The sequence below is a fragment of the Hypanus sabinus genome, chromosome 14 (genome assembly GCF_030144855.1).
Source record: "Hypanus sabinus isolate sHypSab1 chromosome 14, sHypSab1.hap1, whole genome shotgun sequence".
NCBI classification, from domain to species: Eukaryota; Metazoa; Chordata; class Chondrichthyes; order Myliobatiformes; family Dasyatidae; genus Hypanus; species Hypanus sabinus.
Genome location: NC_082719.1, coordinates 15,567,581 through 15,581,611, shown reverse-complemented (window position 1 = coordinate 15,581,611; position 14,031 = coordinate 15,567,581). Strand labels below are relative to the sequence as shown.

The 14,031-nt window shown below is 40.4% G+C and overlaps 1 protein-coding gene across 2 annotated transcripts in view; it reads left to right on the top strand.

Moving 5' to 3' along the window:
- ank2b (ankyrin 2b, neuronal) overlaps positions 1-14,031 on the top strand; it is an 801,710-nt gene that overhangs the window by 615,528 nt on the left and 172,151 nt on the right. For both annotated transcript variants that reach the window (XM_059988791.1, XM_059988792.1), the window contains one exon: positions 9,033-9,177. In XM_059988791.1, the coding sequence (XP_059844774.1) occupies positions 9,033-9,177 (145 nt within the window). The remainder of the gene's footprint in view (positions 1-9,032; positions 9,178-14,031) is intronic.

The window sequence follows — 14,031 nt, the reverse complement described above, 5'->3', positions numbered from 1 at the left end:
ATTCAGATACTGGTAGCTGTAGATCTCCCAAAATATCTTTCCACAAAAAAGCTCTGGACAGTATGCTTTACCTCTGCTACTTCTGAATTCAGTTACTTATCCATGACATTGATGCAAAAGTTGTTCACCCACTTGAAACAGCAAGCTGGTAACCCTGAACAATTCACTGCAGTATGGAAGAACAATAATAACATGTCTTTTGCCAGCAAGAACTACAATCTTTGAATGATCTTGATTCCAATTACAACGCAAATTCTCATGGAAGTTAAATGATGAAAATAGGACAGAGTAACAAATGAGGAAGTCTTGCAAAAAGCTAGAATAAGAAGAGAGCCGATTATCATCAGTCAGGAAACAGCAGCTGGAATTTCTGGAAATTTGGAGGAAAGAGATGCTCAAACATCTTGCAGTGATGGGAAAATCTGATGGAAGAAAGAGACATGGTCAGTGGTGTATGATATTCATGAGTTACATCAAAGGATGGACAGGCTTTGTTAGAAATCCTCAGATTAAAGACAGATGGAAGACCAGGATGATGATGATGATGATTGGGTTCAAAAGTCTGGAAGTTATGTTACAGCTTTATAAAATTCTAGTTAGGCTGCATCTGGAGTATTGCATATAATTCTGGTTGTCCCATTATGGGAAGGATATTGAGGATTTGGAGAGCCTTTGAAGAGGCTCACCAGGATGCTGCCTGGATTGGACATCATGTGCTGGAATAAGAGGTGGACAAATGCGAGTTGTTTTCTTTGGAGAGCAGTAGCTGAGAGGAGATCTGACTAAGATTAAGATTATGAGTGGCATAGATGGAGCAGATAAACAGTACCTTTTTCTCAGGTTGAATTGTCTAATACCAGTGGGTATGCGCTTAAGGTGGGTTGGGGAAATTTCAAAGGAGATGTGGGAGGCAAGTTTTTTACATCAAGTGTTGTGGGTGCTTGGAGTGGTGCTACAAGAAGATACATTAAGGACTTTTAAGTGAGTTAAGTAGAAGAATATGGACATTGTATAGGTAGAAGAGATTAGTTTAGTGGGCAACTTGATTACTAAATTAATTGGTTTGGCACAACATTGTGCACCGAAAGGCCTGTTCCTGTGCTATACTGTTTTATGTTCTATATAAAACTGAGACATGTGGTTTGAATTATGTGAGTGTTGCACATAGACACTGGAGCAGAGAAGATCTTGTTTGGTATATATGATCAAAATGATGGTAAAGCTCTATTCATATTTAATCTAAATGTCATTTAACTCCTAACTTCTACTTTTTAAGCCAATGGTAAGTGAGCTTTTCAAAGTATATGATAAGAAAATAACATAGGCATGAAGCCTATGCTACCTGTCCACCAAGATTTAAGCACAGGAGTAAGATTTAACACTGAGATTTAAACAGTTGCAGGAGGGGGCATTGAGGTCCTTTGAAGCACCATCATACTTCAAAAACGCATGGATGATCTGCCCTCACTTATATTTTCCTACCCCATTCCCATATTGTTTAATTCCATTGTAGCCAAAAAATACAGTTATTTCAATCTTGATTATGCTCAATGGTTTAGTATCCATAAATCTCTGAGATAGTGAGAGGCAGGATTTATGAACATTTGGAGAGGTATGATAGGAATAGGAATAGTCAGCATGGCTTTGTCAAAGGCAGGTAGTGTCTGACGAGCCTGATTGAATTTTTTGATGATGTGACTAAACACATTAATGAAGGAAGAAATCCATACACTGTAGTGTGTATGGATTTCAGCAAGGCATTTGACAAAGTACCCCATGCAAGGCTTATTGAGAAAGTAAGGAGGCGTGGGATCCAAGGGGACATTGCTTTGTGGATCCAGAACAGGCTTGCCCACAGAAGGCAATGAGTGGTTGTAGACGGGTCATATTCTGCATGGAGGTTGGTCACCAGTGGAGTGCCTCAAGGGTCTGTTCTGGGACCCTTACTGTATGTGATTTTTATAAGTGACACGTATGAGGAAGTGGAGGGATGTGTTAGTAAGTTTGCTGATGACACAAAGATGGGAGGTGTTGTGGATAGTGTGGAGGGCTGTCAGAGGTTACAGTAGGACATTGATAGGATGCAAAACTGGGCTGAGAAGTGGCAGATGAAGTTCAACCCACGTAAGTGTGAGGTGGTTATTTTGGTAGGTCAAATACGATGGCAGAATATAGTACTAATAGACAAAAGACAATAGGTACAGAAGTAGACCATTCGGCCCTTCGAGCCTGCACCGCCATTCTGAGATCATGGCTGATCATCTACTATCAATACTCGGTTCCTGCCTTGTCCCCATATCCCTTGATTCCCCTATCCATAAGATACCTATCTAGCTCCTTCTTGAAAGCATCCAGAGAACTGGCCTCCACTGCCTTCAGAGGCAGTGCATTCCAGACCCCCACAACTCTCTGGAAGAAGAAGTTTTTCCTTAACTCTGTCCGAAATAACCTACCCCTTATTCTCAAACCATGCCCTCTGGTACTGGACTCTCCCAGCATCTGGAACATATTTCCTGCCTCTATCTTGTCCAATCCCTTAATAATCTTATATGTTGCAATCAGATCCCCTCTCAATCTCCTTAATTCCAGCGTGTACAAGCCCAATCTCTCTAACCTCTCTGTGTAAGACAGTCTGGACATCCCAGGAATTAACCTCGTGAATCTACGCTGCACTTCCTCTACAGCCAGGATGTCCTTCCTTAACCCTGGAGACCAAAACTGTACACAATACTCCAGGTGTGGTCTCAACAGGGCTCTGTACAAATGCAAGAGGATTTCCTTGCTCTAGTACTCAATTCCCTTTGTAATAAAGGCCAACATTCCATTAGCCTTCTTTATTTCCTGCTGCACTTGCTCATTCACCTTCAGTGACTGATGAACAAGGGCTCCTAGATCTCTTTGTATTTCTCCCTTACCTAACTCTACACCTTTCAGATAATAATCTGCCTTCCTGTTCTTACACCCAAAGTGGAAAACCTCACACTTATTCACATTAAATGTCATCTGCCAAGTATCTGCCCACTCACTCAGCCTATCCAAGTCACCCTGAATTCTCCTAACATTCTTATCACATGTCACACTGCCACCCAGCTTAGTATCATCAGCAAACTTGCTGATGTTATTCTCAATGCCTTCATCTAAATCGTTGATGTAAATCGTAAACAGCTGTGATCCCAATACCTAGCCCTGTGGCACCCCACTGGTCACCACCTGCCATTCAAGATTAATGGTAAGACTCTTGGTAGCGTGGAGGATCAGAGGGATCTTGGGGTCTGAGTGCATAGGACACTCAAAGCTGCTGCGCGGGTTGACTCTGTGGTTAAGAAAGCATATGGTGCATTGGCCTTTATCAACCATGGGATTGAGTTTAAGAGGCAAGAGTTAATGTTGCAGCTAAATAGGACCCTGATCAAACCCCACTTGGCGTACTGTGCTCAGTTCTGGTCACCTCAATACAGGAAGGGTGTGGAAACTATAGAAAGGATGCAGAGGAGATATACATGGATGTTTCTTGGATTGGGGAGCATGCTATATGAGAATAGTTTGAGTGAACACCTTTTCTCCTTGGAGCGATGCAGGATGAGAGGTGACCTGATAGAGGTGTACAAGATAATGAGAGGCATTGATTATATGGATAGTCAGAGGCTTTTTCACAGGGCTGAAATGGCTAGCACAAGTGGGCACAGTTTTAAGTTGCTTGTAAGTAGGTACAGAGGAGATGTCAGGTGGAATGGGCTGCTGGCGACGGTGGTGGAGTCAACATGATGAGTTGCAACACAAAAGGGTTTGACAAAATCAAAAAGGGTGAATACAGGACTGAAGGTGTTATATTTGATTGTGCGTGGTATATGGAATGTGGTAGATGAACAGTTACAGATTGACAAGTATGATGTTGTAGGCATCACTGAATCATAGCTGAAAGAAGATTATAATGGGAGCTTACTGTTCAAGGATACACATTGTATCAAAAGGACAAACAGGAAGGCAGAGGGGGTAGCATTGCTTTGTCGGTAAAAAATTAAGTCAAGTGGTTAGAAATAGACAACATAGGGTCGGAAGATATGGAATCATTGTGAATAGAGCTAATGAATTGCAAGGGTAAAAAAGATCTTGATGGTAGTTGTATATAGACCACCGAAGAGAAGTAAGGATGTGGTCTACAAATTACAATATGAAAGAGAAAATGCATGTCAAAAGGGCAATGTTACAACAGTCATGGAGAATTTCAATATGCAGGTAGATTGGGAAAATTGGGTTGGTGCTGGATTCCAAGAGGGGAAATTTCTAGAGCGTCTTGTGGTTGAGTCCATTAGGGGATCAGCTATTCTGGATTAGGTGTTGTGCAGTGAACCAGAATTGATTAGTGAACTTAAAGTAAAAGAAACTTTAGGGGCAGTGACATAATATAATCAAATTCAACTCTGAAATTTGAGAAGGAGAAGCTGGAGTCAGATGTATCAGTATTACAGTGGAGTAAAAGGAATTACAGAGGCAGGAGAGAAGACTGGAAAATAACACTGGCAGGGATGATGACAGAGTAGCAATGGCTGGAATTTCTGGAAACAATTCGGAGAGCACAGGATATATACATCTCAAAGAGGAAGTATTCTAAAGGCAAGAGGACATAATGATGGTTAACATGAGAAGTCAAAGCCAAAATTAAAGCTATAATAGGGCAAAAATTTGTGGGAAGTTTGTGGATTGGGAAGCTTTTAAAAACCAATAGATGACAACTAAAAAAGTAACTAAGAAGATAAAGATGGAGCACAAAAGTAAGCTAGTCTATAATATTAAAGAGGATACCAGAGGTTCCTTCAGAATCATAGAGTGTGGATCTGGTCTGCTTGAAAGTAATGCTGGAGAGGTAATAAAGGGGAACAAGGAAATGGCAGAAGAACTGAGTAAGTATTTTGCATCAGTCTTTACTGTGGAAGATACCATCAGTATGGTATCAGGGGTCATGAAGAGTATGAAGTACCATTACTAGAGAGAAAGCTGGTGATAAAGTGAAAGGTCTGAAGGTAGATAAGTCAACTGGACCAGATTATGTACACCCCAGGGTTCTGAAAGAGGTTGTGGAAGCATTAGTAATGATCTTTCAGGAATTACTAGATTCTGGAATGATTCTGTAAGACTGGAAAATTGCAAATGTCACTGCATTCTTCAAGAAGGGAGCAAAGCGGAAGGAAGGAAACTGTAAACCAGTTAGTCTGACCTCATTGGTTGGTGTGGTAACTTCTACTTTACAAAAAGGCCACTTGACAACTTGATGGCCAAAAGAGCATCTTTATCGGGGATGGCAAATGATATTTACAATACAGAGGCTTCCAGGTACCTCGTGCGGCATGGGTGGAGGAACTATATACAATGCATACTGGGAGTGAGAAGAGCAGAAGTAAAGACCCCGCCAACCCCAGATCCTGCCTCTTGCTACCAACAGTCTTCCAATTAGTATTAACTTACTTTTAATAATACTCACATTACAACAGTTAGAAATATGTCGGAGTCAGTAATTAAGGATGAGTTCTCAGGATACTTGGATGATAAAATAGGCCGTAGTAAGTGGTTTCCTCAAGGGAAAATCTTGCCTGACAAACCTTTTGGAATTCTTTGAAGAAACAACAAGTAGGATAGACAAAGGAGAATCAGTTGAATTTGTGTACTTAGATTTTCAGAAGGCCCTTCACAAGGTGCCACACGTGAGGCTGCTTAACAACTATGAGCCCATGGTATTACAGGAAAGATTCTAGCATGGATAAAGCAGTGGCTGACTGTCAGGAGGCAAAAAGTGGAAATTAAGGGAATCTTTTCTGGTTGGCTGCCAGTGACAAGTGGTGTTCCACAGAGGTTTGTGTTGGGACCAATTCTTTTTACATTATATTCAGATTCAGATTCAGTTTATTGTCATTTAGAAGCCACAAATGCAATGCAGTTAAAAAATGAGACAATGTTCCTCTGGAATGATATCACAAAAGCATATGACAAAACATGCTGCACTAGAAAGTCCACATAACATTTGGCAATCCCCAATCCAGAGTCCGGAAAAGCTGCTGCGTATTAATATCGCGCTACCGTCTTAGCGCGTTCCCCAGAAAGGAGCTCCAAAACCACCAGACAAACAAGACCAAAAACTAAAGCTACAAGACCTGCACAAAACCACATAGTTACAACATATAGTTACAACAGTGCAAACAATAGCATAATTGATTAAAAAAAACAGACTATGGGCACAGTAAAAATAGTCCAAAGATGTTAAAAGACTATAAGTTCAAAAGAAATCACCACACAGTTTCCACAAGTCCCCAGGGTCCTGACAGACTCGCCATCCCAAGCCGGCAGCAGAAGGGAATACCCCCGCTAGAGACAGGATTTATGAATATTTGGAGAAATACAGTCTGATTAGGGAAGGTCAGCATGGCTTTGTAACAGGGAGGTCATGCCTCACAAGCTTGATTGAATTGTTTGAGGATGTAACAAAACATATTGATGAAAGTAGAACAGTGGATGTGGTGTACATGGATTTTAGTAAGATGCTTGTTAAGGTTCCATGGTTGCCTTATTCACAAAGTCAAGAGGCTTGGGATCCAAGGAAAATTGACTGTATGGCTACAGAATTTGTTTGCCCAAAGAAAGGAGATGGTGTTGGTAGAAGGAGAGTATTCTGCATGGAGATCAGCGACAAGTGGTGTTCTGCAGGGATCTGTTCTGGGAACCCTGCTTTTTGTGAGTTTTACAAATGACTTGAATGAGGAAGTGGAAGGATGGGTTAGTAAATTTGCAGACAATATGGAAGTTGGTTGGCGATAGAGTGGAGGGTTGTCATATATCACACACAGCACATAAAACAAAGTATTACCACAAATCTTTTTTTTTGTTTTATGTTCTGTGTGTGATATATGTTTTGTGTGTGCATTGTGGTCCAGAGGAATGTTGTACCATCATATGACAATAAACTATTATTATTAAAGTACATATATGTTACCACGTACTTACTACCTTGAGATTCATTTTCTTGTAGGCATTTACAGGGAAAAAAGAAATGCAATAGAACTTGTGTAAACAAAGACTAACAAACAACCAATGTGTGAAAGAAGACTAATTGCACAAATAAACAAAATAATACTGAGAATACATACTTGGAAGTGAGTCTGTATGTGAAAAGCAAAAGCATAGCAAAGAAAAAAAAATTGATCGATTTGAAGATCAGCGTGGTCATCTATGCTTGGAACTTAAAAAGATGGGGGAGACATTAACTACTGAGGAAAAACAGTAGTGAAGTCGTGGACTGCATCCAGATTACGAAAGAGGAAGTGCTCAAGGCAAATTAGGGTGGATAAGTCTCCAGGGTCTGATTAGGTGTTCCATCAGACCTTGTGGGAGGCAAGTGCTCTGTCAGTAATATTTAAGATGTCTTTACTCACAAGTGAGATGTCGGAGGACTGGAGGATAGCATATGTTTTTCTGTTACTCAAGAAAGGTTATCAGACTAAACTGAGAAATTATAAATCGGTGAGCCTGATGTTAGTAGTGGGTAAATTATTAGAAGGTATTCTAAGGAACAGGTACTGTATTTGGATAGACAAGGCCTGATTAGTGAATATCAACATGGTTTTGTACTTGCTACATCATACTTAAATGATTTTATCGAGTTACCAGGAAAGTTGATGAAGGAAAGACAGTGGGCATTGCCTGTGTGGACTTCAGTAAGGCCTTTGACAAAGTTCCATGTGGGTGGCTGGTCCAGAGGGTTTTGTCACTTGGCATTCAGGATAAAGTAGTAAATTGGATTCAACATTGGCTTTGCGAGACAAGCCAGAGAGTGGTAGTGGATGGTTAACTCTCTGACTTGGGGGATTGTGACTGGTGTGCCACAGGGATCATTGCTGGGTCCATTGTTGTTTGTCATCTATATCAACGATATGGTTCATAATTTGGTAAACTGGATCAGTAAATTTGCAGATAACATCAAGATTGGAAATGTGGTGAAGAAGGCTATCAAATCTTGCATTGCAATCTAGACCAGCTGGAAAAATTGGCTGAAGATGGCAGATGGAATTTAATGCAGACAACTGTGAGCTGTTGCACTTTGGGAGGACAAACAGGGTCAGACTTTCACAGTGAACCATATGCCAATAAATATGCAGTAGAACAGAGGGTGTAGAAATACAAATTTATAATTCTTTGAATGTGCATCACAGGTAGAGAACCTTCATGAAACGTTATGTTGAAGTTGTATAAGATGTTGGTGAGTTCTAAATTTAGAGTTTCGCATGCAGTTCTGGTAACCTATCTACAGGAAAGCTGTAAATAAGATTGAAACTATACAGAGAGAGTATACAAGGTTGTTGAAGACCTGCATTATAGGGTTAGGATTTTATTCCCTGGAGCTTATGAAAATAAGGGGAATCCTGATAGAGGTATACAAAAGTATGAGGGGCACAGATAGGGTAAGTGCAAGTCAGCTTTTTCCACTGAGGTTAAGTGAGACTAGAACTGGAGGCCGAAGTTAAGGGTAAAAGGTTAAATATTTAAGGGGAATCTGAGGGGAAGCTTCTTCACGAGCGTAGAACAAATTGCCAGTAGAAGTGGTAAACGTGGGTTGATTGCAACATTTAAGAGAAGTTGGAAATAGTACATGGTAAGAAAGGTTATGGATTTCTAAGGTCTAGGCGTGAGTCAATGGAACTCGGCAGAATAACTGTTTGGCATGGACATGGCCTGCTTTCTGTGCTTTATGACTGTATAATGAAGGAAGTATATTAAACTGTTCATTTTATCTAACCCTTTCTATAATTAAAAAGGTGTCCCGATGTCTAGCTTTTGTAATGTACTATTCTATTGTAATGTATTGCAACTTGTATTCTTTACTAAATTTTCCTCTAGTTCTTAGTAACAAGCATCGACTGTTCCTATGCTGCTTGACTGTGAGTGATTAGTTTCCAACTCTGTGTGTTTGTGTTTGTTCTTTATTTTGGCATCCAATAGCAAATTCAACACAACTGCTGATTGATAAACTGTCTTTTGATCCCAAGGAGATGATACAATGACGGGTGATGGAGGAGAGTACCTTAGACCAGAGGACCTAAAAGAGCTTGGAGATGACTCTCTACCCAGCAGTCGGTACCTAGACAACATGATGTACAGAGGAATAGGACGCCTTGGAGAGCGTTCAGATAGGTATCTTTGGTCTTGGTTTCTTCTGGCAAGCCTGATTAAAATGTTGCATTAACTGATTGATGGTTAAACTATGTTAAATTTGCCAAGAAAAATTCCAGTGTCAAACACAATTGCCTAGAAATGCACTGTGTTTGCTCCCAGGAAGTTAATGGAACATATTCTTATATCTGGCCAGAGTCTTTGTACTCTCAAAAGATCAGTAAGATTTTATGTGCTAAATTTTGGAAGAAGGCAAGCTGTCAGAAAAGAGCAAAACTACGCCTGAGGAAAGTTCACAAACCTGGTGGTAGTATTTTCTGTGTTCTGCCACATTTTGATTCCTGATGATTTCAGGAAGTTTTATCACTAGTTTGTCTGTATTGTTTGCTTAGGTGTTTAGATAAGGCCTAAGATAAATTCATCACTAATTCATTAAATGTTTCTCCACCTAATCATAAATATATGATGCCTTCCACATGCAAACTTCCTTCATAGATATTTAAATGTCTTGAATTGTCAATTCACAGAGAAGTCAATTTTGTTTCCTTCCCTAATACCTGATCAAAGTTTAAAAGTTAAAAATTCAAAAGTTCAAAATAAATTTATTATCAAAGTACATATAGTATACACAACCCTGAGATTCATTTTCTTACAGGCATTCACAGTAAATGAAAAAAATACAATAGAATCAATGGAAGACCAAACCCAAAAGGACAAACCAAAAACCAACATGCAGAAGACAACAAATTATGCAAATACAAAATTAAAACAACAAAATAATAAATAAGCAATAAATATCAATAAAAATGCAGGAGTCCTTGAAAGTGAGAACAGTTCATTGATGGGGAAATGCATTTGAGTGAAGTTATCCCCTTTAATTCAAGAGATGAATGGTTGGGTAATAATAGTTCCTGAAACTCAAGGTGTGGGTCCTGAGTACTCCTGTACCTTCTTCCTGATGGCAGCAGCAAGAAGGTTGAGGGCTATCCTGATGCTGTGCCCTGTTGTCCTAGAATCCCTCACCATGGAAACATCCTTTCTACATCTACTCTGTCCAGGGTTTTCAGTATTTGAAAGCTTTCAATGAGATCCCTCCTTATGCTTTTAAATTCCAGCAAGTAAAGACCCAGAGATGTTAAATGTTCTTTGTATGATTACCCTTTAATACCCAGAATCATCCTTGTGGACCTCCTCTGAACACTCTCTAATGCCAGCACATCTTTTCTTAGATGAGGGGCCCAGAAGTGTCCATAATACTCTAAGTAAGGCCACACCAGTGCCTTATAAAGCTTCATACTTCCCCAGGAACTCACACCATTGTGGCTCTGCTGTCATCCCTGCCAGCACACCTTCAAATTTGCTTTGTCCAAATCCTCTCTCATACCACTGTAATTTCCTTTACTCCACTGAAATACTGCTACATCAGACTTTACTTTCTCTCTATCTATCAAATTTCAGGTTGAACTCCAATCATATTGTGATCACTGGCTCCTAAGGGTTCTTTTACCTGAAGCTCCCTAATCACCTCCGGTTCATTACATAATACCCAATCCAGTATAGCTGATCCCCTAGTAGGCTCAAAGAGAAATTGCTCTAAAATGCCATCTTGTAGGCATTCAACAAATCCACTCTCTTGAGATCCATTTCAAATTTGATTTTCCCAATCAGTCTACATGTTGAAATCTCCCATGACTATCATAACATTGCCCTTTTGACTCTCCTTTTCTATTTCCTGTTGTAATCTGTGGTCCACATCCCGGCTACTATTGGGAGGCCTGTATATAACTGCCATCAGGGTCCTTTTATTCTTGCATTTTCTAAACTCTACCCACAAGGATTCAACATCTTCTGATCCTATGTCACATCTTTCTGCTAATCTGATGCCATTCTTTATCAGTAGAGCCACATCACCCCTCTGCCTACCTTCCTATTCCTCTGGTATAAGGTGTGACCTTGGACATTCAGCTCCCAACTATAACCATCCTTCAGCCATGATTCAGTGATGGCCACAACCTGACAATCTGTGAAAGTACAGAAGATCATCCACCTTATTTCTTATACTCTGTGCACTGAGATATAACATTTTGTGTACTGTATTTGCTACCCTTTTTGATTCTGCATCCCTGATGTACTAATACTCATCCTGTTGGCTGCAATTTTGTTCTATCATCTGGCCGCCCTTCCTGATGGTGAGACTGCATGCTATCTTTGCTTTTTTACCATCCTGAGTCTCTTCACGCCAGTTCCCATCTGCCTGCCAAATTAGCTTAAACCCTCCCCACAGCTCTAACAAACTTGCCTGTGAGGATATTTGTCCTCCTCAGGTTCAGGTGCAACCCGTCACTTTTGAAGAAGTCATACCTCCCCCAGAAGAGATCCCAATTGTTCAAGTACCTGAAGCCCTGCTCCCTGCACCAGCTTCTAAGCCATGCCATAATTTGCCAAATCATCTGGCAGGTGGCACAGGTAACAATCCACAAATTACTGCTCAGGAGGTCCTGCTTCTCAGCTTATTAAGCTGTCTAGGTTCTCTTTTCAGGACCATTTTGCTTTTCATTGGCACTAATATGTAATATATCTTCAAACTGTTGTGGACACAGTCTGAGATGTCCCTAACCTTGGCACCTGGGAAGCAACATAGCATTTGTGTGTCCCGATCATGTCCACAGAATCTCCTGTCTGTTCCCCTGATTATTGTGTCTCCTATCACTGTTGTCCGTCTTTCCCTTCTGCACCATGGACCCATGCTCAGTGCCAGTAACCTAGTCTCCATGACATTCCCCTGAGAGGTCATCCCCCACAACAGTATCCAAAATATAGGTGGTCAGACATGGTGAGGGTTTTACCCAAGGTGAAGTTAACAATATTCTCTACTTTTTGTTAGCATTTCCATTCAAGGACATTGCTGCTTCCCTCCCATGCCTTGATGCAACCAGTCAATGTACTTTACTTTCCATTGCACATCTATAGAAGTTTTTCAAAGTTTTGATGACATGCTAAATCTTTGCAAGCTTCTGAGAAGGTAGAGGGCTGTCTTGCTTTCTTCATAATGGCACTGATGTGCTGGACCCAGGACAGATCCTCGGTGAAATGGTAAAGTTGCTGAGTCTCCTCACCTCCAGTTCTCCGATGAGGACTGGTTTATGGACTCTGGTTTCCTCCCCCTGAAGTCAATTTTCAGCTCCTAGGTCTTACTGGCATTGAATGAGAAGTTGTTGTTATAGTGGCACCTCTTACCATTTTTTCAATCTCCCTCTTATATGCTGTCCATTTTTTTTAAAATGGGTTCTTTTGGGTTTCTTGTTTTGTGGCTCCCTGTGAGGAGACAAATCTCAAGGTTGTATAATATATACATACTTTGATAATAATTGAACTTTGATTTGTCACCACAGTTGATTCGGCCAAGGACAGCAGGGAACTCAAATAGTAGTTAAAGAAAGGTGTGGTATTTGCTTCCTACTGTATACTTTGAGGGCCAATATGACATAGTAGATGTGGTGTTGTAATTGATTTTATCAGACAAGGTAATGAGAGTAGGCACTGGGAAGGGAACACATCAACATTCATACTTTTGATCAGTAGATGAAACTACTTTGCTTAATATAATACTCAGAAGTTTTTTTTTAAAAGTATCCCAGTATGGTTCAAGGGAGGGTTATCAAACAAGTTAAAGACAGTTAAGATTTGAGATTTTGAGATCTTTTGAGATCTTCAGACAGATAGCCTGAATCTTGATCAAAAAGAAGTTTTAAAAATCATCTTATGTTTCAAGGAATGAATTCCACTCCTCCCAAAGTTGATTGCTTTAAAGAGTTCTGAAGGTGACACCAATTTCAAATAACGATGCTGGATTAAATTACAAAGATAGGAAGGGATGAGGCCTGGAAGTGAATCAAAAATATTTTTTAAAATTTATTATATTACTGGTCCACACACAAACACAGACACCCATGAGTGGATGAACAGGACTCACCAGAATTATTTAGGGCAGGAGGATGGAAGGCCAGAAAAGAGAGCATTTCAATAACTAATTGTAAAGGTAATAGACCATAAGACACAGGAGCAGAATTAGGCCATCTGGCCCATCGAGTCTGCTCTGCCATTCAATCATGGCTGATCCTTTGTTTCTATCTCCTCCTCAGCCCCAGTTCCTAGCCTTCTCCAAATAACTTTTGATGCCAGTCAAGAACCTATCAATCTCTGTCTTAAATACACCCAAAGACCTTGCCTCCACAGCTGCATGTGGCAACAAATTCCACAAATTCACCATCCTTTGACTAAGGAAATTTCTCCACATCTCTGTTTTGAAAGGGTACCCCTCTATCCTGAGGCTGTACCCTCTTGTCCTAGACTCTCCCATCATGGGAAACATCCTTTCCACATCTGCTCTGTCTAGGCCTTTTAACATTCAAAAGGTTTCAATGAGACCCTCCCTCTTCCTTCTAAATTTCAATGACTACAGACTCAGAGCCATCAAACGTTCCTTATATGATAACCCTTTCATTCCTGGAATCATCCTTGTGAACCTTCTCTGGACCCTCTCCAATTCCAACACATCTTTTTTAAGATGAGGAGCCCAAAACTGTTCACAATACTCAAGGTGAGGCCTCACCAGTACCTTGTAAAGCCACAGCATCACATCCTTTCTCTTGAATTCTAGATCTCTTGAAATGAATGCTAACATGGCATTTGCATTCATCACCACCAAGTCAACCTGCAAGTTAACAATTCAGTGTGTTCTACCGAAAGACTCCCAAGTCCCTTCGCATCTCAGATTTTTGAATTTTCTTCCCATTTAGAAAATAGTTTGCACTTTATTTGTAAGTGCATGACCATGCATTTTCCAACACTGCATTTCATTTTCTACTCTCTTGC